Source organism: Cucurbita maxima, unplaced genomic scaffold (genome assembly GCF_002738345.1).
Source record: "Cucurbita maxima cultivar Rimu unplaced genomic scaffold, Cmax_1.0 Cma_Scf00235, whole genome shotgun sequence".
NCBI lineage: Eukaryota > Viridiplantae > Streptophyta > Magnoliopsida > Cucurbitales > Cucurbitaceae > Cucurbita > Cucurbita maxima.
Window position 1 is genome coordinate 22,575 of NW_019272251.1, and position 21,881 is coordinate 44,455.

The window sequence follows — 21,881 nt, forward strand, 5'->3', positions numbered from 1 at the left end:
TAGGTCATAATTGAGGAATATCCCTTGGAAAAGAAAAATAGCAAAACACAGGCAGAATGTATTGAGAGACCCAACATTCAGCTTAAAATGGTCATAGTCTAGAGCTCTAGCTCTCAAAATCACTTTCAAACATGCCACTAATTATCAATATCATTAAAGATGATGGCAGAGGGGAGGGGATCAAACATATTTCAGAATATGCTCGTTATTAGGTATAGCTAAATAAATATGGTACCAACTTTAACTTCTTTTGACCTTTGTGTATCCATCCCCGAAATTAGAAACTGCAACCTCAAATTTGGAGGAAACATGAGTGAAGAGCTTCTGATCTGAACCTAACTTTCTAGTCTAATCTGCATCTTCAAGTTGTTACTGGAATAAACAAAAACGTAATGGAAGTTCTACAATTATGACCTTTTCTCTGTAGAATTGGATTGTGACGAAGATGGAGAGAGCGTAATTCTTGCACCTCGTTCTGGCTATAGCTGTGTTAGAGCTTCCCGTTGTCCGAAAGATCGATACATGCTTCAAAATGATCAATTCCCATCTTATTGTTTTGTTTAGTACTTCTCAAAATAGACACCTGAGAGAAGAAAAGAGAGGATTTAATAATCAACCAAAGGTTTCACAAATATGATTGTTTGAAATATTCACAAATAGTCTCCTTTCTCTAACATATCGTCTCCAACATATCTTTCTCTAGAATATCTACTACTAATTTTTCTCTCTAAACAGTTCTCACTCAAGGACTTCTCCTTCCTTTTCTGTCATATTTCTGCCTAACTTTTCTCTCTAACATTTATTTCCATCTCTAATATCTCTCTTCCTATAGCTTTTGTTTCCCTGTGCTCCTCATTCTTTTTCTAACCTCTGTAACATTTCTCTTTATAACATTGCTCTTGTAACGGCCCAAGTTTACCAATAGCAGATATTGTCCTCTTTGAGCTTTCACTTTCAGACTTCCCCTCAAAGTTTTTAAAACGTGTCTGCTAGAGAGAGGTTTCCTAATAAAGAATGCTTCGTTCTCCTCCCCAACCGATGTGAGATCTCACGGCTCTCCCTCTCTCTAACAGATCTCTCTCCAATTTCTGTCTACTTTCATTCCCTCTCTCTAACATCTCCCTCTAAAACTTATACCTTTTTTTCCCTCTCTACTTGTTCCGTGATTGTTTGTTATTATAAGTTTTTGTTCACCTTTCACTCCTCCCTTCAAACACAGGGTAGATCCACTTAACTATAAGCCAAATCACGTTTAAGGCGGCACCCTAGAGCTATGACATTATGCGTGTGTAGATCCTTACACATAGGAAGTCGGAGTCAAGATGGGATAGCTTTGGCGATCATCACAAAGTTGTCCAACCGATCCCATTTTTTGAGAGACTGACTTTAGGAACCAACATAGCTAACGTAGCTTAGTCTCCCTCTACTCTAAAAAATAGAAAACAAAAGGTAGTGCATATAGCCCCTTACCTTAAGGCCTTATCCAAATTAAACAGCTTGGATTCTAACATCATCACAGAATCAGAAAACTGTGAATAAATACCTTGGGTCGTTCCATGGAGCTTGCAAAGTAACCCATTCCAAATGAAAGGGAAGAATAAGCAGCAGCAATCTCCACGGCTTTCAACTTCTGCGGATTTCCTGGGGCCTGTGGCAACAATACTGAGATACATAATTACGATAAATAGAATAAAAAAAAGTGTTCAATTAGTAGGTCACCAATTTAGGAGCATCGGCCTGGACAAGTAAAATCCCAGCACTCTTATCAGTGTTATGTTGACTGCTTTCTTGAACAAAATTGCGTAGAACTTTCATGCAAGCAGAGGCCGGACCTGCCTGTGATCTGAGTGGACCATATATAACAATGTTAAATAAAAATAACAGACGACTCAACTTAGTTAATTTGTAAGCAAATATTCTTCAATGTGCAAACAATAAGACCTGATCAAGAATAAATGCAACGAATGAAGAAAGATTTTTAGATGGTCATTATCTCATCGACCAACGTTATCAGGGAGCAAACTTGACTAAACTTAATATATTAACTACTTTCCAGATTCAATATACACACGGTTGCTTGGTTCAAATTATTTCAGAAATTTAAACACTCCATATGCACATTCAAACTTCAGCTTGGGTGCTCGCTTGAAATAAACAAACCAAAAGTTATTGATATTAGTGTTACCATTAGATAATCGATGTGAAAGTGAAATAAATAGACCGGTAATATGCATTATACAAATTTTTCCTTCTAGAGAATCCTTCAACTAATAACTTCCTAAGTAGATCATCACCATGACTTGATCTCATTTCCTCAAAGCCTTTATTATTTACATGGTCTTTTTTTATCGCAAGACCAACCCATTATGATTTTGTTGTTAATACATATTGCTAACATTCTATAGAATAAAGTCCTCCACGCTGCACAAAGACCTCACCTATAGAAACCATATGGTTGATGTTCTAATATGAGAACATCATAAGAAAATCATTCACGTACATTGACAACAATTAAACAACGAACACAGATGATTAGGCTTGGTTCTACGATGTACAGTTATAGAAATCTTTAGGTTGAGGTCAAAGTTCCGGAGTCTGTGTTTGTGCATTTTGGATGAGCAATTTCAGAATAAATAAAATGAAACCTCAAAATATTGAAGTGTTTTACCACTGAAAATTCACTGAAACTTAATCATGGATAGTGGAGAAACATACAGTGATAATGATACACAGCATTCCCTAGCTGCAAATCCTTTCATTAGATACTCTCCTCCACCAGAAACACAACCCCCAACCATGAAGGGAGTCCCAAATGGACCTTTTGAGGACGCCCAACAACCTGAACCATACATTGCTGCCAATCCTACACGTCCACTGACCTAAAAGTTAAAATCTGTTAAAATCCTTTTCTAATCATGCAATTATACTTCTACCTCGTTCAAATAATATGAGGAAAAGCACAAACTACCTTCATTGCAATGCCACCACTTGAGGCCCCAGATGCGACATGTCCTTCACTGTCAACACATATAACACCAACCGTGTCCATAGTACAATCATTTTCTGCATCATTTAACGTTGCTGACTGGCATGTGGTGCCTTCCAGTGGATTGTGTGATTGGACTTCTACACAATCAAAATAAAAATAAATAAAAGTCATTAGGAACAGGCGAGAGGAGATGGTTAAAATAGGATAACATATAAAATAGAGAACCCAAACCCGATATTCTAGTATTGTCTTGAGAACTGCAAGAATTCACTACATAAGAATTCTCTTTCTTTTCTTTCGCACGTTGAATCATTGACTTGTATCTTTCCCATTGAACTTTTGCTCTTTCTGTCACCAACCACTATATGTGATGGTAAAAGATGAGATGATTCACCCAACAATGTAAGATATAGATGGTTAATTTAATGCTTAGATAAATCAAAGGGTTTTTACTTGGGCCCTTTTGACAACCATTTCAATTTTCAGTTTTTGGTTTTTTTGTTTTTTAAAAACAAAAACCATATATGTTCAATAATTGTTTTATTTTTGGTTTCCTGATTTTAAAAAATCAGAGATGAAAAAAAAAAAAATTAGAGACCAATAAAAATGTTTCGGAAAGAAAGGTTAAAGATGGTAAATTTAGAGATAAAAGAAAATATTTAGTGAGAGAAGATTAATTAGACTTCATAAAAAAAAATATTAGTTATAAAGAAAAAAGAAGTTAGATGGGAAGAGATGAATTTGGAGAGAGAAAATTTAAAATAAAAGGAGAAATTTTAGAAATAGTATTGTTAAGCATAAAAAATATGTAAGAGAAATAAAGATAAATGAGAAAAATAAAGAAAAGTTATAGCAAGAGAAAATTTAGGGAGCTATGTTTTCTCAAAAGAAAAGTTAGAGATACATTTATTAGAGAGAGAAATGTTAGGGAAAAATTTTAGAAGTAGATAAGTTGGGGAGAAATTTTAGAAATAGATGAGATAAAGAGAAAAAAAAAAGTTTAGAGAGAGAAATTAGAAAAATTATATCGAGAAGACAATTGGTAGAGAGAGACAAAAATTTTGTAGAGAGAAATATAGGGAAAAAAGTTTTGGAAAGAAAAAAAGTAAGAAAAATGAATTTGTTGGAGAAAGATGTGTCAAAGAGGAAGAAAATGAGAAGTAGAAGAAAAATGAATTCCACATTTGTTTAAAAAAAATTGCTTCTAAAAAACATAAAACAAAAAACAAAATTGGTTATCACACAACTCTGGTTTTTAAAATGAAAAACAAAAACAGAATACAGAAATTGAAACGATTATCAAACGGTCCCTTAGTTACTCATATAACCTCATTAGCCTCTGCAGTAGTTTCTGGCAACCAAATGCCTTTGGACTTTGCCCAAGTACAAGCACCCTCACCAACTAGGAAGCTGCACAAGGAAAACCTTCCTGGTGATTAGATTTTAGAAATTAGAAATTCAAGAATGAAGCAGCATACTAGTTGTTACATACTCTGCAATCTACATTTTCAAGAGCAATACCACATCAAATCTTGATAAAAACAAAACAGTACACTGTTTTCCACAATTGTTTAGAATCGAAGTAGGAAAATAAACAAAGCAAAAAATAAAGAATAGTAATGGCAATGGCATCATCCTTTGCTAAACTTGAAACCAACTCGCATGATGATGAGAAGGCGAGGCCCTCAACACCCTTAACTTACAAGAAGAGGGAGGCAGGTCGCAAAGGAGGGGACGAGTCAACGGTTAGTTAGTTGGAATAAGTGTGTTGTGAATGTGCATTTTGAGGGTGGTCCAGTTTTTGTAATAGGGTGATGTGGCAATAGGCGCTGTAGGGAGGACTGGTATTTCATTTGTGGGTTATATCCACGCATGGACATTCAGCTAGTAAGATTTTTTCTGACTGGAGCTTACTCTAGGAAGGACAGCACTCGGCCTCTTGAAGCCCTGAGATTATTGTGTGCTGGGGACTGTTCTCATTGTTTCCATGCTGATTTTCTCTGTAATTTCGTGAGACAGACCGACTAATGTCTAACACACGCGAAAAATACCCTATTATAGGAAAAATGCTAGAGCCATTGCAAGGAAAGATAATAAAGCAATGCAATCTCACAATAAGAATTACATCGGAGGTATAAGGCCCAGCAGAGACGATCCCAATATTTGTTCCTTTGCCAGTAAAGCAGCGATTTTTATAGCATTTCGGACACCTGATCTAGAACATATGATAGATATCAATTAAGTTAACAAAATAAGTACAGTAGCAGTACTATTAAAATGTGCAAAGATATAGTCACACATAATATATGGAGATCGAAATAACCGAGAAGCCAATGCTGATAATTGATAATAAATAGTTTCATCATTAGAGAATGTTAAACCTGGCACTGCACCAACAGCTCCAAAAGCACCTGTATCACCATCCATAATACTAGCATCACACTCTACACGACCATCTTCGGTCAAATTGGATCCTCGTCCGGCATTTGTCACTGGGTCATCCTACAATAAATTCTCTCTTTAAATGTAAATTATACAAATAGAAGCTTTAAGAGTTTCAGAGAACAGTAGGTCGTCATATTATAACATTATAGCACTTTTATAGGTACTAGTACAGCTAATTCGTCGTGTAGATAAAACAATTAGTGAACCAACAACCGCAAAGTAATGGAAATGGTACCACCAAACGCCACGATCCCAGTAAGACTGGTATGAACACTTTGTTTCACTACAAATCATCCGAATTCAGTAGTCCAACTATGGTATGATGATTTTCATTCCAGATATAGAATAGGTATTCATATGATACAAACCATACATTACCAAAGGTAAAATTACACTCCAGCACTATGAGAAAACGAAATGAAATAAGATATTTGACAGAGAAAATTACCTCTAAAACTTGTATAGCTGCGGAAACAGCATCTAAACAACCGCCTGAGCCCTGAAACAAGTCAGAATAATGGAAGGATTTTATAAGGCTATAACGAAGAAGATACCGACAAACTTCAAATACAAATTATTCGAAAGAAGAATATGAATTTCTCGCCATCTCATGCACTTCTCTATAACTCCATACATGCCAACAGTGCAATGAAGAAGATATTTCCAATTGAAATGATTCGAAAAGAAGAATAGGCAGTGGTCGTCCTCGTGAACTTCCAAATAACTCGATACATGCCAAAAAAAATGCAATGCAGAAGACATTCACAAACTTCAATTGAAAATTATTCAACAGGAAGCAACACTCGATACAGACCAACAATGCAGCGACGAAAACATAGACGAACTTCAAATAAAAATCATACAAAAAGAAGAATACAAAGAGGTCGCCATGCTCGTGAACTTCTCCAGAGCAGGATACATTCCAACAAAATTTATATCTACAATCACGCTGAACAAGGAATCCGGCTCGTTTAACACAATCAATTGGATAGGGGAAATGCGAAAATCTAAAAATCCAGTAATCCTAGTTTCAACTTTCCATCTAGTGAAAATCGAAAATGCATCAGTCTTTGTGTTTGATTGAGTTGACAGATTGTGAAACAAACCTTTCGGAGAACTAGAGAGGCAGCTAAACAAGCGCGTTTCATGGCCGACCTGAGGGCTTTCTCGTTGGAAGGTGCGTGAAATCCCGCGCCAACATGAACAGCAACGAAAAATCTATGGCCCTGATCTTGAGCCTCGGCAGCCATTTCTCACGACAAACAACAATGTAAAGCGGAAGAACGAGTTCCGGCGATCGGGCAGCCGTAGTTAGAATCGGCGAGTCAAACGTCGGCACTGTACGCTTTGAAGCAATGAAAATTCCATATTCCACCCTTTTTCCCTTTTTAGTACGATACAGTTAAAAAAAAATAAATAAACAATATAATCTTTTTTTTATTATTATTATTATTATTTTAATATTAGTATTTTCAAATATTCAAGACTTTATTTAATTATTAATTATTAATTACTTAGAAATTTGGCTAAATATATTTTTTAACTTATTCAAGTATTAATTTGTTGAACTAAAAAATAATATCAGAAATTTGGCTAAATATATTTTTTAACTTATTCAAGTATTAATTTGTTGAACTAAAAAATAATATCAATAATATCTTTTAAATTTAATATTTTTTTAAAAAAATTCTAATTTTTTTTTTTTTGTTAATTTAGACAAGTATAAAGTTGAAAAATACAGTAACTTCCATTCAAATGAAGGTTAGAATCTTCGTTCGTGTCATAAATGCTTTTTTTCATCGAGATTGAGCTGCATGCAGAGGTTCTCACTCCACAACCGAGCAATTAAAGCTTTCATTAAAGGGTTTGAGGAAGTCAAACAACGTAAACGACTCTTCACATCACAAATCTTGGTTTTTTTTCATCGAGATTGAGCTGCATGCACTAAACCTTTCATCAAAGGTTGGAGGAAGTTGAACAAACGATTCATCACCTCAAAAATCTCGATTTTTTGATGTAGTTGCAAAAGGTTGGAGGAAGTTGAACAAACGATTCATCACCTCAAAAATCTCGATTTTTTGATGTAGTTGCAATATGTTTGCTTTTTTTCATCACGATTGAGCTGCATGTAAAGGTTCTTACTCCACGACCGAGCAACTAAAGCTTTCATCAAAGGGTTGGAAGAGGAAGTCGAACAAACGTAAACAACTACATTAGAAATCTCGGTTTTTTGATGTAGTTGCAATATTTTTGCTTTTATTCATCGAGATTGAGCTGCATGCTGCATGCAGAGGATCATACTCCACAATCGAGCAACTAAAGCTTTCGTCAAAGGGTTGGAGAAAGTTAAACAAACGTAAACGCTCGTCACGTCATCTAGATTGAGCTACATGTAGAGATTCTTACTCCACGACCGAGAAACTAAAGCTTTCATCAATATGAGAATGTTGGAACAAACCTAAACAATTCCGCATTCAAACAATAACCAAAGGGAGCTAAATCTCGAGAATGTAAACTCAAGGTGGGAGCTGAATCCCAAGAATGTAAACTCGAGGTGGGAGATCAACCACGAGAATGTAAACTCGAGGTGGGAGCTAAACCCCGAGAATGTAAACTGGAGGTGGGAGCTGAACCCCGAGAATGTAAACTGGAGGTGGGAGCTGAACCCCGAGAATGTAAACTGGAGGTGGGAGCTGAACCCTGAGAATGTAAATTGGAGGTGGGAGCTGAATCCCGAGAATGTAAACTAGAGGTGGTAGCTGAACCTCGAGAATGTAAACTCGTGGTGGGAGCTGAACCTCGAGAATGTAAACTGGAGGTGGGAGCTGAATCCCAAGAATGTAAACTGGAGGTGGGAGCTGAATCCCGAGAATGTAAACTGGAGGTGGGAGCTAAATTTCAAGAATGTAAACTCGAGGTGGGAGCTAAATCTCGAGAGGGAGAATTTTGGACGAACAGGAAAATTGTGTACAGTGATTGAAAATGATAGCAACCATGCTTTATTACAGCTTCTCCTCTCACCAATAGAAGACTATGGTACATTGTTTTCCATGCTTTGATGGCCAATAAATAAATAAATAAATCTCACCAATAGAAGACTATGGTACATTGTTTTCCATGCTTTGATGGCCAATAAATAAATAAATAAATTAAATTAAATAAATAAATAATAAGAAAAACAACAAAAGTAGCTCAAACAACACCGCCTCTTCCCCAACTCTCATTGCCTTGGATGGAGGCAGAATCAGGCCGCGTCCTCCTCCGCCTGTGGCTGAGCTCCGCCCTCATCGTCCTCCGCAGCCTCGGGAGGCGGCGTGGTGGCCTTCTTGTTTGCAGCAGCCTCAAGGACATGGTTGTAGTTGCCCTTGATCATGAAGAGCTGAGCAAAATGGTGCTTGCAGTACAGCACTCCATCAAGGGCAGCATAGGATGAGTGTGTCAAATGGCACCCTCCATGAGCACATCTAAAGCAGTTCTTGTGGTAGCATTCCCCTTCGAGAGTCACCTTTTTTTATCAACCAAATTATAGTTTCGATTAGCCAATATAATCGAGCTACGCTACATTTTGTTTTGTGCCCGAAAAACACTAAGAACTATAGACTGACCTTCTCCAACGGATAAACCGTCTTCGAGCAGGCCGCACATTTGTCCTGAGTTCCCGAGAACATGGCTGAGGCTTTGGTTGGAGCCCTCGACTGGTAAACATGTCAAAAGTTACCAAGATTCAGTAAACATTAGGAAAAATTACCCAGATACAATTACCGAGACACAACAAGCATTAACAGAATGGAACGATTACCAAGACAGTGAAAATCAACAGAATGGAACGATTACCAAGACAGTGAAAATCAACAGAATGGAACGATTACCAAGACAGTGAAAATCAACAGAATGGAACGATTACCAAGACAGTGAAAATCAACACAATTGAACGATTACCAAGACAGTGAAAATCAACAGAATGGAACGATTACCATAAAAATTAACAGAATGAAACGATCCATACAAAATCATTATCGAACGAGAACTAGAATTCTAAAATATTCAAGATTAAAAACGAGAGCATACCGAATCATTTTGTTTCTCAGAAGGCTTGGCTGTTGCCATAATGAAAACGAGAGAATGTTAGAACAATAGGTAAAAACGAAGGACGAACAACAAGAGATGGNAGTAAACATTAGGAAAAATTACCCAGATACAATTACCGAGACACAACAAGCATTAACAGAATGAAACAATTATCATGGAACAATTACAAGACACAGTGAAAATCAACAGAATGGAACGATTTCCAAGACAGTGAAAATCAACAGAATGGAACGATTACCAAGACAGTGAAAATCAACTGAATGGAACGATTACCAAGACAGTGAAAATCAACAGAATGGAACGATTACCATGAAAATTAACAGAATGAAACGATCCATACAAAATCATTATCGAACGAGAACTAGAATTCTAATATATTCAAGATTAAAAACGAGAGCATACCGAATCATTTTGTTTCTCAGAAGGCTTGGCTGTTGCCATAATGAAAACGAGAGAATGTTAGAACAATAGGTAAAAACGAAGGACGAACAACAAGAGATGGAAAAGAAAAAAAAAAACGTTACAAGTTTGGAAATTCTTGCTGAAATTTCCAGATTCCTTGAAGAGTTGTTCAAAATGAGTCTTGCAGTACAGGACACCGTCCATCCATGAGTAGCTACTCATCTATCGTGAAACAGCTCGACGATTCAGTGTCAGACCAAACATAATGATAACAACGAAAGAAAACTGGTTAACTCTGGACGTACCGAAAGGGTGCCCTTGCAATGGCTACATTTGAAGCAAGACTTATGGTAAGGATTGCCTTCAAGGGAAAGCAACTCGACCACATAAACAGTCTTGTCACAAGCCTTGCATTTATCCAAAGTACCGGTGAACGACATCTCGAACGACTTGAACAGAAGGGAAAAAACAAGAACACGAAGAACACGAAGAACACGAAGAAGAACAAAAGACAAACAAATGGAATGTTTACCAAGTTGTCTGAGGAAGAGATCTCAGACAAGATTAGAGGAAAAGAAGCAGAAGCTAAGTGGAATGGGATAGAGAGAGAAGGGAACTCTTGGGATTTTGTGTGTAAAGAAACTAAATTTAAATAATAGAGAGAATAAAATTTACTTGTTGGAGATGCTCCAATTTCGGATGTTGTCCAATGTTTTCTCGAGGGAAATAAGGTTGTTTCTTTTGACCATTTCAGGCCAAATGTTTTTGTGTAATTTGTATGGTTGGCAGTTTTTTTAGTTGAAGATGATTGCCTTTTTTAGCCTCTACTCAAAAATGGGATTTAAATTATATATAAAAATAAAATAGGCCATTTATTATTATTATTATTATTATTATTATTATTATTATTATTATTATTATTATTATTATTATTATTATTTTTATCACAAACTAAATCCAACCTGTACGGTTCATAATTTTCCTTCGATTAGAGCCAACTTGATCTTATTGTTAATTTTAAGATATCTGGTTTACAGTACAATTATATATATATATATAAATGTTATTTTTATTTAATTTTGTAATTATTTTTATTATTTACTTTTCTAATTTTTAAAAATATATTTTAAAATTATTTGACAAAATTTAATTAAATATTTGTGTCGGTCTCAATGGAGCATAACTAAGCAAGCTTAATAAAGCTTTGCAAAAGCATCATATGCAAGACGCTACTTCGATGCGGAGGATGCAAACTCGGGAGGTTAAGCTAAAACCCGAGAAAATATAGAACTATTTGGATAAATATCATTTTTCGAAGATAAATTTCATCAATAGTTAAGCCACAAATCTCTCGTTGGGAAAAACCAAACCCAAAAGAATATAGGACGATTAAGGGTCAAACAAGAATTCATACAAAATTCAAGGTAAGATCGAGCCCAATCTTGAATGTCCACCTCAGCTCGAGCCAGGTTAAGCCTATGTAGATATGCCCTCACATGCCCTCGACGTACCCAATTTGACTCTCCTAACCCTAATCGAAAAGGGAGGAAAATTTAGGTCATTCCTCATATAAATAGATTACGAAAACGTCATTAGGGTTTAGGGTTTAGTATTCTAGTCTAGAATGACATAGAAATTAGGGGAGCTTCTGGCTAGCGCAATAATAAACACGTGTGGAGTTATAGAGAGAACTAAGAGGTTTCTTGTTGAGAGAAACAACTCCTCCATAATTGCTTGATTCTCCCAGTCATCCCAACTTATGTGCAAGAACCATGGAAAGTAGGAACGAAAAGCTAAGTGCACCTAGAACTCTGAGCAAAGGAAAAGCTAAGTGCACCTAGAACTCTGAGCAAACTCCAAGAGATACCTTGGAATAGAAGTAAGTAGGGTATATGACTACAAAAGTCTTGTAATAGGACTAGAATGAACCTAAAGTTTCAATGAGAGCCTACAAATAGATTGTTCTGTATTTTATACTCATTCTTCTCGTTAATGGATGATCAAATGGCAAGAGCGTGAAAAAGCCATGCAACTGCAAAAGGGTTATTAGACCCAAGTCATTTTAGAACTTGTATTTATTTGTGAACGTTTGTATAACGTCGGTGGACAGGTTTTGTGCGTTTTGATTACTTCTTTGAGTCACCTGTTTTAAAAGTGAAAAATTTTATCGCCTTTTTTTACACTGAATCTATGTAACGATCCGTGATGTGAAGCATCAAAAAGCGGTTTGTTACATTACCGTGCTTTAACTACAAATCTCAGCTTCAGACAAATACAACATGTGTAAGAATAAAGAGGGCAAATGTGAACAATCTTTCAAACTTGCACACCTAACATTAAAAATCTAACATCCTTGGATATATTTTGAATAGGATCATAACTGATGCACTCACTTTAATCACTTTTTCGAACCTCTTTTGCCAGAAGGACTAGCTATTCCCAACTCTTTGCATTGTTGTTCATCTGGATGCAGGCTTCCGGGGACAGCCCCGAACGCTCGTCGAGACCCCTCGAACCCAAGAGTCACATGATGTATATATGCTGATGCATCATCAAACTTTCTACCAAGTTGCAATGACATAGATAGAAACTTCTTGGAACGAGTTCTTTGAGGTTTCTTTGCAAGTGGCTGGTCGAGTTCAGCAGCGGTTAGGAAACGTTCTGTTGCAGCCTCCCACGAGAGCTCGTGCATTTGCACATTGGTCAGCGGCTCGGGTTCTTCAGTCAGTGCTTTGAAAATTCCCCTAACAAAGGCATCACTTTTGTCACAGAGAAAGCAGTTTGGGAATTGCCTGAAGAACTCATTTGAGGGATGATCAGCACATACAACGAATTTGCCCATTGCCAATGCTTCAGCTGTGGTGGTGCAAACAACGTCTGTGGTGCTTGGATTCACAAACACTTTGTAACTGAAAAAAGAAACAGGAAAAACTCAAAACCAGCCAATGGATAGACATTATTCAAACCAACGGAGAACAAAAGAAATACTAAGCTGCAGCTTTCGTTTGAGCCAATTAGTACTCATACTGCCCACCAAATTTCTAATTCCTGGCAATTTACAAGCCATAACTGTTACAAATAGAAGTGACCATGAAACGGCCCAAGTCCACTGTATTGTCCTCTTTGGATTTTCCCTTTCGGGCTTCCCCTCAAGGTTTTTAAAACGCGTCTGCTAGGGAAAAATTTTAACACCCTTAATAAAGGGTGTTTTGGGGATTGTTGGACCTCACAATCCACCCATGCAGGGCCAGTGTCTACTCCCTTTGGGGATTGTTGCTGGCACACCACCTCGTGTCTACCCCTTTGAGGCTTAGCCTTCTCACAGGCACATCGCCCAGTATCTGGCTCTGATACCATCTGTAACGGCCCAAGTCCACTGCTAGCATATATTGTCCTCTTTAGGCTTTCCCTTTCTGGCTTTCCCTTTCTGGCTTCCCCTCAATTAAAACGCATCTATTACGGAAAGATTTTCACACCCTTATAAAGGATGTTTCGTTCTCCTCCCCAACCAATGTGGGATTGTGGGATCTCACAAATCATTCCCAACCGAGAAGTCATCACCATTACAAACTCAAATAAATGGTTTCAACAGTTCCTTGATGCGTTTCAACAAAACTAGTTCATAAAAGGCTGTTAGCTAACCATGAAAGAATCATGTATTATACCATCAGTGACATTGAAAGATCTAATCATTGATCTTCTAGCTAGAGCAGATGGAAATAATAAGTGTGCAAGAGAGAAGAGGTTAAGTATACTCATGGAAGATCGGATCTGTGTGATCGCGTCCAGGATGAACTTTAACAGATAATTCCAAGTCTCGAGCAGCTTTCTGGACTTCATCAGAATCTTCTCCATTTCCAAATAAATCAACCTCAATCCCAGCTAAATCCTTCTGATGATCGCTAAGAAGTTTAAGCAGCTCCCTGTATCCCTTGCTCCATATCATCTTCCCTATATAATAGACACCTTTGCCAAAAACTTGCTCCTCATCTTGTCGCTGTTCCATCTTCTTCTTACCTATCTCGAGGAATTTGGGATTGACTCCATGAACATTGCAGATAACGGACTTTGGATAATCCTGGGTAGCAGCAGATAACCTAATCACCTGAAAGCTTATACGATAATTGATGAATAAGACATCCACTAATCATTATGAAAATAAACTAATTCAATGATCACAATGAACAAAGTGCAGATGATTTCATTGGAAGTAAGGAACATATAGCAAAAGCACCTTGTGGCAATAAATATGAACAACCCATCTGTTTATATGTTCAAGAAGAAAAGCTTCAACTGCCCCATTCTTCTCCCGTTTAACGTATTCCAAATAGTTGGTATGGATAATTCCTACCACCCATTTGAATTTCTTTTTCCATCTCCTTCCATGATGATACCATGTTAGATGCTCCGGCTCCTCAAGGATAGCAATATCTGATTCGTCATCAGGGATAATTTCTGAAATATCACCAACAGGGAGAATGCTCCTTTTATCTACGGCAAACTGCAGAATAAAGTGAAACCTCAGTTGGCAGAACAGGATTATGTGTTAGGAATCACGACTCTAATAGTATGATATTGTCCACTTTAAGAATAAACTCTCATAGCTTTGCTTTGGGCTTCCGGTCTCATACAAAGGAGATGTATTCCTTACTTAGAAACTCATGATCATATTCCCCAAATTAGTCAATGTGAGACTCCCTCCCAACAATCCTCGAACAAAGTACACTATAGAGCCCCCCTAAGGCCTATGGAACCCTCAAAGAGCCTCCTCTTAATTGAGGTTTGACTCCTTCTCTGGATTACTCGAACAAAGTACACCATTTGTTCGACACTTGAGTCACTTTTGACTACACCTTCAAGGCTTACAACTTCTTTGTTCAACATTTGAGGATTCTATTGACATGGCTAAGTGAACGGCATAGCTCTAATACCATATTAGTAATCACGACTCTCCACAATAGTATGATATTGTCCACTTTGAGCATAAACTCATGGCTTTGCTTTGGGCTTCTCCAAAAGAACTCATACCAATGGAGATGTATTCCTTACTTATAAACTCATGATCGTTCCCTAAATTAGCCAATATAGGATTCCCTCCCACCATAACATAATGAGTGCCATTAGATTTTCATACTTGTGTAAAAACATAGACAGGGGAAGACTTTTGGACCCATAAACAGCCTTCACGTAAAACAAGTAGCAAACGCACAAAATTCCAATATAAATTTAAAGTAAAAACACCTGATGTTTCTGCATGTTATTAAACCATAAATGAAAACATAAAAATTGCATATGGTCCTCAGAGGGAAAGATCTACACAAAAAAACCGAGTATCATATTCAAGATAAGGAATTAGAATTAAATGATGCTACAATTACCTTCCCGGGATAAAATTGGAGGTTGAAATTGAATTTTGATCCTATTCTTTCTTCGAGCCATTCCCGAATGTATTTCTCCTGCTGTGAGGGTAAGACGAAGGTTGTGTTGCTGGGATATACAAGTTCCTGATCTCGTTTAGATAACCAAGGAACCACCAGTGTGACCTTTCTATCCTCACCGATTGATAGATAGGCAGCACGAAATAGAGGGTTTACTGCAGTTCCAGTCATCCATGGAAGACTGGCCGTGGTAAAAATTGCAATATGTTGCTTTGTATCCATCCAGGTCTCAGATATCACCAGAAAAAAATGGCAATCATTTTAGTCTCTTCCCTAAATTTACCAACAACCTGATTATCAAGGAACATGAGTCTCAATTACGACATTCTAGGTTTCAACCACAGGAGATAACCACGCAATTGCGGGAAAAAAAAATTCTTAAAAGATTAACCAAATCAATTAAACAAAATAAGAATTAATTACTTCATGCTATTACGACTCATGGCCAACCATAATCAAGCGAAAACAACTATTAACATTCAAAATTATGAGGTATCATTAGGACGCGAAAGAAAACAAAACAAAACAAAACAAAACAATGCGTCGAGTTGAAAAAAAATTATCTCCGTTTCCAATTCAGTTCAATCTTTGTATCCGAGGACATTCCAAATCTTACAAATCAGCCATTAACAATAACATACATTCCTCAACCACGTCCATTCTTCTAGAGATAAATTTACGTCATTCTTCCGACACGGAATTTCTTAATTCTAGACATTGAATAATACAGATTTCATAAATTAACATAATATGAGATGTATATATAGAGAGAGAGGTACCGGCGATTAAAGCTTTAGCATCTCCCTAAAAATTGACAAAGTTGAGCAGAAAACGAGAGAACACGAAAGTAGAGACTTGTGTGAATCAAAAAATGTGATGGATTCTTGAGGTTTCGTGTGTGAGAATGGATTTGTAAAGAAATGAAGAGAAGGATCAAAGCCGGAAACAGAGGAAGCAAGGCATCGGAGGAGAGGAGAGAGAATATGCGAGTGACCAATGGTCGTTGGCGATTGCAAACGCAAATTAACAGGGAAGCCTCACGACGTCGTTTTGATATGCTGAGTTGTTGAGTAAAGTATGAGCTGTTTGGATGTTCTTTTAATGTGAATAAAACGATATTATAAATTCCCTCAATTATAAAAAATAATTTCAAATATATAACTTTTAAATTTTAAAAAAAGAATTAAAAAATATTGAAAAACTTTCAAATATTACATTAATACTCTAAAAAAAATGTTATTATTTTAATGACCATAATATCTTTGTTCGTCATCCGAACAAAATCACAGGTACTGACCAGGCGAGGGATAAATAAAATAAGAGAGGTATTACATTTTCTTTTTTATTTAGAAATATATATTTTTAGCAATCTTCAATATATTAATATTATTTACATATTTATCGATTTTATTGATATTCACCATGTATCTAGATAATTATATATCTATATATAATTAGATGGTAGACGAAGATAATAAGGAGATAGATAAGACTTTTTTTCAATTCTTCATTTTCTATTTTTTATATTAGGTATCATAGTATTTATCTTTTTTCAATTTGGGGAGAGATGGTTGAGTGGACTAAAGCTTCTGATTGCTAATCCGATGTACGAGTTTTTTGTACCGAGGGTTCAAATCCCTCTCTTTCTATTTTTAGAATCCCTCTCTTTTTGTTTCTCCGTTGTACGAGTTTTTTGTACCAAGGGTTCAAATCTCTCTCTTTTCGTTTCTCTGTTGTACGAGTTTTTTGTACCGAGGGTTCGTATCCCTCTCTTTCCGTTTCTCGAATCCCCCTCTTTCAGTTTCTCCGTTGTACGAGTTTTTTTGTAACGAGGGTTCGAATCCCACTCTTTCCGTTTCTTAGTTGTACGAGTTTTTTGTACCGAAGGTTCAAATCCCTTCCTCTCTTTCCGTTTCTTGAATCCCCATCTCCGTTGTACGAGTCTTTTGTACCGAGGGTTTGAATCCCTCCCTCTCTTTCCGTTTCTCCGTTGTACGAGTTTTTTGTACCGAGGGTTCGAATCCCTCCCTCTCTTTCCGTTTCTCGAATCCCACCCTCTCTTTCTGTTTCTCCCTCCGTTGAGTTTTTTGTACCAAGGGTTCAAATCCCTCCCCCTCTTTCTGTTTCTCGAATCCCTCCCTCTCTTTATGTTTCTCTATTGTACGAGTTTTTTGTACCGAGGGTTTGAATCCCTCCCCCTCTCTCCGTTTCTCGAATCCCCCTCTCTCTCTCTGTTTCTCGAATCCAAATCCCCCTCTCTCTCTGTTTCTCGAATCCGAATCCCCCCCTCTCCGTTTCTGGAATCCGAATCCCCCCCTCTCCGTTTCTCGAATTCTCCTCTCTCCGTTTCTAGAATCTCCCTCTCTCCGTTTCTCGAATCCGAATCTCAATCTCTTCGTTTCTCGAATCCGAATCCCCCTCTCTTCGTTTCTCGAATCCGAACCCCCCTCTCCGTTTCTCGAATCCCCCCCTCTCCATTTCTCGAATCCAAATCTCCCCCTCTCCGTTTCTTGAATCCGAATCCCCCCCTCTTCGTTTCTCGAATATCCGAATCCCCCCCTCTTTGTTTCTAGAATCTGAATCCCCCCCTCTCCATTTCTGGAATTCCCCTCTCTCCATTTCTCAAATCTGAATCCCCCCTCTTCGTTTCTTAAATCCCCGAATTCCCTTCTCTCCGTTTCTCGAATCTGAATCCCCCCCTCTCTGTTTCTCGAATCCGAATCCCCCCTCTCCGTTTCTCGAATCCCTGAACCCCCCTCTCTTCGTTTCTCGAATCCCCGAATCCCCCTCTCTTCGTTTCTCGAATCCCTGAATCCCCCCTCTTCGTTTCTCGAATCCCCCTCTCCTCACTGGAATCTCCCCACTTGAATCCCCCCGCTTGAATCTCCCTCACCCTTCATCTCCGAACCCCCTCTTCTTCCCCTCTCCCTCTCCGTTGCTGGAATCCCCCTCTCCCTCTTCTTCTCCCTTCATCTCCGTTTCTAGAATCTCCTTCTCCCTTCATCTCTGTTTCTGGAATCTCCCTCTCCCTCTCCCTTCATCTCCGTTTCTGGAATCTCCCTCTCCCCTCCCTCTCCCTCTCCCTCCCCCTCCCCCTCCATTTCTGGAATCTCCCTCTCCCTCTGTTATTTTTCGACAATCTGCAAGGATAATCAGCAACTGAAATCCTTTTCGGTGAGAGGAAATCGTTTGACGTGAAGTTGTTTGAAGAAAATAAAGATGCGAAAAAGAATGGAGAGAGAGATAATTGATGAAGACTTTTGCTTAAAATGAAGTGTTTATTTCTTCTGAACAGATTTACCTATTTAAATATCTAACTTACCCTAAAAATGGCTGGAGAGTGGCCAACTAAATCTGTCACACTTTCTACAAAAATGTCATCTAAAACTTTGGTAATCCATTCGACTTTTGTCAAATGGTCAAGGGATTCAATAACTAATGAGAATGTGTAAATATAAATAAGAAAAATCTCAGGTTTTATCTACCTTATTTTGTTTGAATTCCGATTTGAGCCTAGACTCCACGTCTTGTTTGGCCACCTCTTAGTCCAGGTGGTTCACCTCTTCCTAATAGGTCTTTCATCCTCCAGTACCTGGCCAAGAGGTTGACTGGTTACTCTCCAAGTGGTTCACCTCTTCCTAATAAGTCTTCCATCCTCTGGTACCTGTACCTGGCCGAGAGGTTGATTGGTTGCTCTATCTCCAACTGTAGGATGTAAAGGTGGTTTGCCATGCACCGAACTTGCGTGAGCAACCGTCGTCGATCATCGCGGATCCTAAGTAGCCCAAGCTTGATGGAAATGTGGGTGTCGTGCCCTTCGATCTTGACGATGGAGCCGTCGCCAAATTTTACCGTCCCGCGAATCCCTGAATCAAGCTCGGAGAACGCAGACTTGGCCCCGGTCATATGGTTTGTTGCCCCTGTGTCGAGGACCCATTGCCGGTGTTCTTGATGCTCGCCTCTTTCATCGATTTGAGCGAACACTCGCTCCTCCTTCAGTTGACCTGGCTCCCCAATCAGTGCCTTTATTATGCACAGTTGGAGCTCTTCCTCGGGTTCGACGCTCACTGGAGCAGTTATGCCGTCGTCGATTACCTCCGTGGATTTGGGGAGCTCTTCCTCGGGATTAGGGACGTCAGGTAGGACTGATGCAGTCACCATGAAAAGAACCGGCTCGTCCTCCTCGGATTGAGCCACATGGGCCTTCTCGGCCGTCTCCTTGTTCCTAAGCTTGCGCTCCAGCAATTCTTGCTCAGGTGACCTCTCCTCCCACAGTACAAGCACTGGATTGGCCCGTCATCAGTCGACTCCTTCTTTTGATCCGCCTCTTTCCCGCGCATGCGACCGCGATATTTTCATGGCTTCTTACCGCCTCTACGGCTGGAGGGCCGGTTGCTCTCGCCGGTGTTGTCGCGGAGCTTTAGGCGTGCAAGTCATTCTTCCTCAGTGAGGAGTAGACGACCCTCATTGTCGACAACTAAAGCGAACATTTTTCTTCCGCTGCTCGACGTTACGCAGTCTTCCGGTCACCTCTTCCACCGTTAAGTGCTCCAGCAATTCTTGCTCAGGTGACCTCTCTTCCCACAGTACGAGCACTGGATTAGCCTGTCATCAATCGACTCCTTCTTTTGATCCGCCTCTTTCCCGCGCATGCGCCAGCAAGATTTCCATGGCTTCTTATTGCTTCTACGGCTGGAGAGCCCGTTGCTCTCGCTGGTGTTGTCACGGAGCTTTAGGCGTGCAAGTCATTCCTCCTTAGTGAGGAGTAGACGATCCTCATCGTCGACAGCTGAAGCGGCATTTTTCTTCCGCTGCTCGACGTTACGCAGTCTTCCGGTCACCTCTTCCACCGTTAATTCGTTCACGTCGAGCAATGTCTCAATTGAAATCGCGACTTGCTCGAGGTGATCTCACCGTCCTTAAAGCTGATCTCAGAGAGCTCCTTCTGCAGCTGCTCGATGTTGGATTCCCGCACTCGCTGTACACCGACCCGACGAGATTTAATTCCCTCCCAGGCCGATTGCGCGGTGCATTTTTGGTGAAGAGAGACGCCAGCATCTCTGGGGTCACAGACCGTAATATGGCTGCGAACGCCAGCCGATCCTCCCGGTACTCGATCATTTCTCCTTCCTCTGGCTCGACAACGTGCCATAACCCTTGCGCTTGTAGGTTGACGCGCATCAACAAGGCCCACTCGTTGTAGTTGGACCTTGTCAACATCGGGTACTGAACGATGGCGGTTGTTATCTCCCTGACCACTCGCTCAACGACAACAACTTGACGCTCGTCATCACGGCGTCGGCCTCTTTCGTGGCGGTGATGGAGATGCCGGCACTTGGCGGCGGCGTGAAGGAGTGAGCGAGCCTGCTCTGGATGGATCCCACGATGTGTGTATTTTCGTGCTTTGCATTTTCTTCTACAAGAACCTGAGATCTGTGCATTGTTAGGTCAACGCTCTAACCACTTGAGCTATTCAACTTGACTATTGATAAGATTGGCTTCTCCGAAATGATATACCACCGATGGCTTCAACTTGGCTCTGATACCACTTGTTGTTTTGGACAATCGGCAACTGAAATCTTTTCGGAGAGAAAATCGTTTGAGGGGAAGTTGTTGGAAGAATGCGAAAAAGAATGGCGAGAGAGATAATTATTTTGAAGACTTTTGATTAAAATGAGCGCTTATTTCTAAACATGTGCCACTTATTTCTAAGTTACCCTAAGGGGGAGAGTGGCCAACTAAATATGTGCCACTTTCTACAAAATTATAAAATTACCATCTAAAACGATTCAATAACTAATGAAAATGTGTAAATCTAATCTGGAAAAAATCTCAGGTTTTATAACTCCCTCTCCCTCTCCCTCTCCATCCATCTCCGTTTTTGGAATCTCCCTCTCCCTCTCCCTCTCCCTTCATCTCCATTTCTGGAATCTCCCTCTCCCTCTCCCTTCATCTCTGTTTCTGGAATCTGAATCTCCCTCTCCCTTAATCTCCATTTCTGGAATCTGAATCTCCGTCTCCGTCTCCGTCTCCCTCTCCCTTCATCTCCGTTTCTAAAATCTCCATCTCCGTCGCCCTCTCCCTCTCCCTTCATCTCAGTTTCTAAAATCTCCATCTCCGTCTCCCTCTCCCTCTCCCTTCATCTCCGTTTCTGGAATCTCCCTCTCCCTCTCCCTCTCTGGAATCTAATCTCCCTCTCCCTCTCCCCGTTTTTGGAATCTGAATCTCCCTCCCCCTCCCCCCCGTTTCCCTCTCCCTCTCCTCCCTCTCCCCGTTTCTGGAATCTGAATCTCCCTCTCCCTCTCCCCGTTTTTGGAATCTGAATCTCCCTCCCCCTTCCCCCCGTTTCCCTCTCCCTCTCCTCCCTCTCCCCGTTTCTGGAATCTGAATCTCCCTCTCCCTCTCCCTCTCCCCATTTCTTGAATCTCCCTCTCCCTCTCCCTCTCCCTTCATCCCCGTTTCTGGAATCTCCCTCTCCCTTTCCCTTCATCCCTTTTTCTGGAATCTCCCTCTCCCTC

The 21,881-nt window shown here is 39.5% G+C and overlaps 3 protein-coding genes across 5 annotated transcripts; all 3 read right to left on the reverse strand.

Annotated features, from left to right (window-relative positions):
- Positions 1-179: 179 nt before the first annotated feature.
- Positions 180-6,808, reverse strand: LOC111474081 (putative threonine aspartase). The gene is made up of 11 exons (XM_023119340.1): positions 6,541-6,808; positions 5,883-5,933; positions 5,371-5,491; positions 5,115-5,199; positions 4,318-4,399; positions 3,221-3,350; positions 2,969-3,126; positions 2,716-2,879; positions 1,720-1,843; positions 1,544-1,648; positions 180-583 (listed from the first exon to the last, which is right to left on the reverse strand). The coding sequence occupies exons 1-11, from the start codon at positions 6,682-6,684 to the stop codon at positions 491-493; spliced, it is 1,257 nt and encodes a 418-aa protein (XP_022975108.1). The 5' UTR covers positions 6,685-6,808; the 3' UTR covers positions 180-490.
- A 1,730-nt stretch (positions 6,809-8,538) lies between these two features.
- LOC111474084 (LIM domain-containing protein PLIM2c-like) lies at positions 8,539-10,495 on the reverse strand. Its single transcript, XM_023119345.1, has 5 exons — positions 10,231-10,495; positions 10,048-10,147; positions 9,926-9,954; positions 9,040-9,129; positions 8,539-8,939 (listed from the first exon to the last, which is right to left on the reverse strand). Exons 1-5 carry the CDS (start codon positions 10,363-10,365, stop codon positions 8,679-8,681), a joined length of 615 nt encoding a protein of 204 aa, XP_022975113.1. The 5' UTR covers positions 10,366-10,495; the 3' UTR covers positions 8,539-8,678.
- Positions 10,496-12,133: 1,638 nt separating this feature from the next.
- Positions 12,134-16,385, reverse strand: LOC111474080 (digalactosyldiacylglycerol synthase 2, chloroplastic). 3 transcript variants are annotated; one of them, XM_023119337.1, is made up of 6 exons: positions 16,143-16,385; positions 15,787-16,073; positions 15,304-15,653; positions 14,160-14,426; positions 13,681-14,030; positions 12,134-12,834 (listed from the first exon to the last, which is right to left on the reverse strand). In XM_023119337.1, exons 3-6 carry the CDS (start codon positions 15,583-15,585, stop codon positions 12,324-12,326), a joined length of 1,410 nt encoding a protein of 469 aa, XP_022975105.1. In that variant the 5' UTR covers positions 15,586-15,653; positions 15,787-16,073; positions 16,143-16,385; the 3' UTR covers positions 12,134-12,323. The 3 variants fall into 3 exon arrangements, with proteins under 3 accessions (XP_022975105.1, XP_022975107.1, XP_022975106.1); XM_023119339.1 differs by having other exon boundaries at positions 16,005-16,073; positions 16,143-16,384; XM_023119338.1 differs by lacking the exon at positions 15,787-16,073 and having other exon boundaries at positions 16,143-16,384.
- Positions 16,386-21,881: the final 5,496 nt, after the last annotated feature.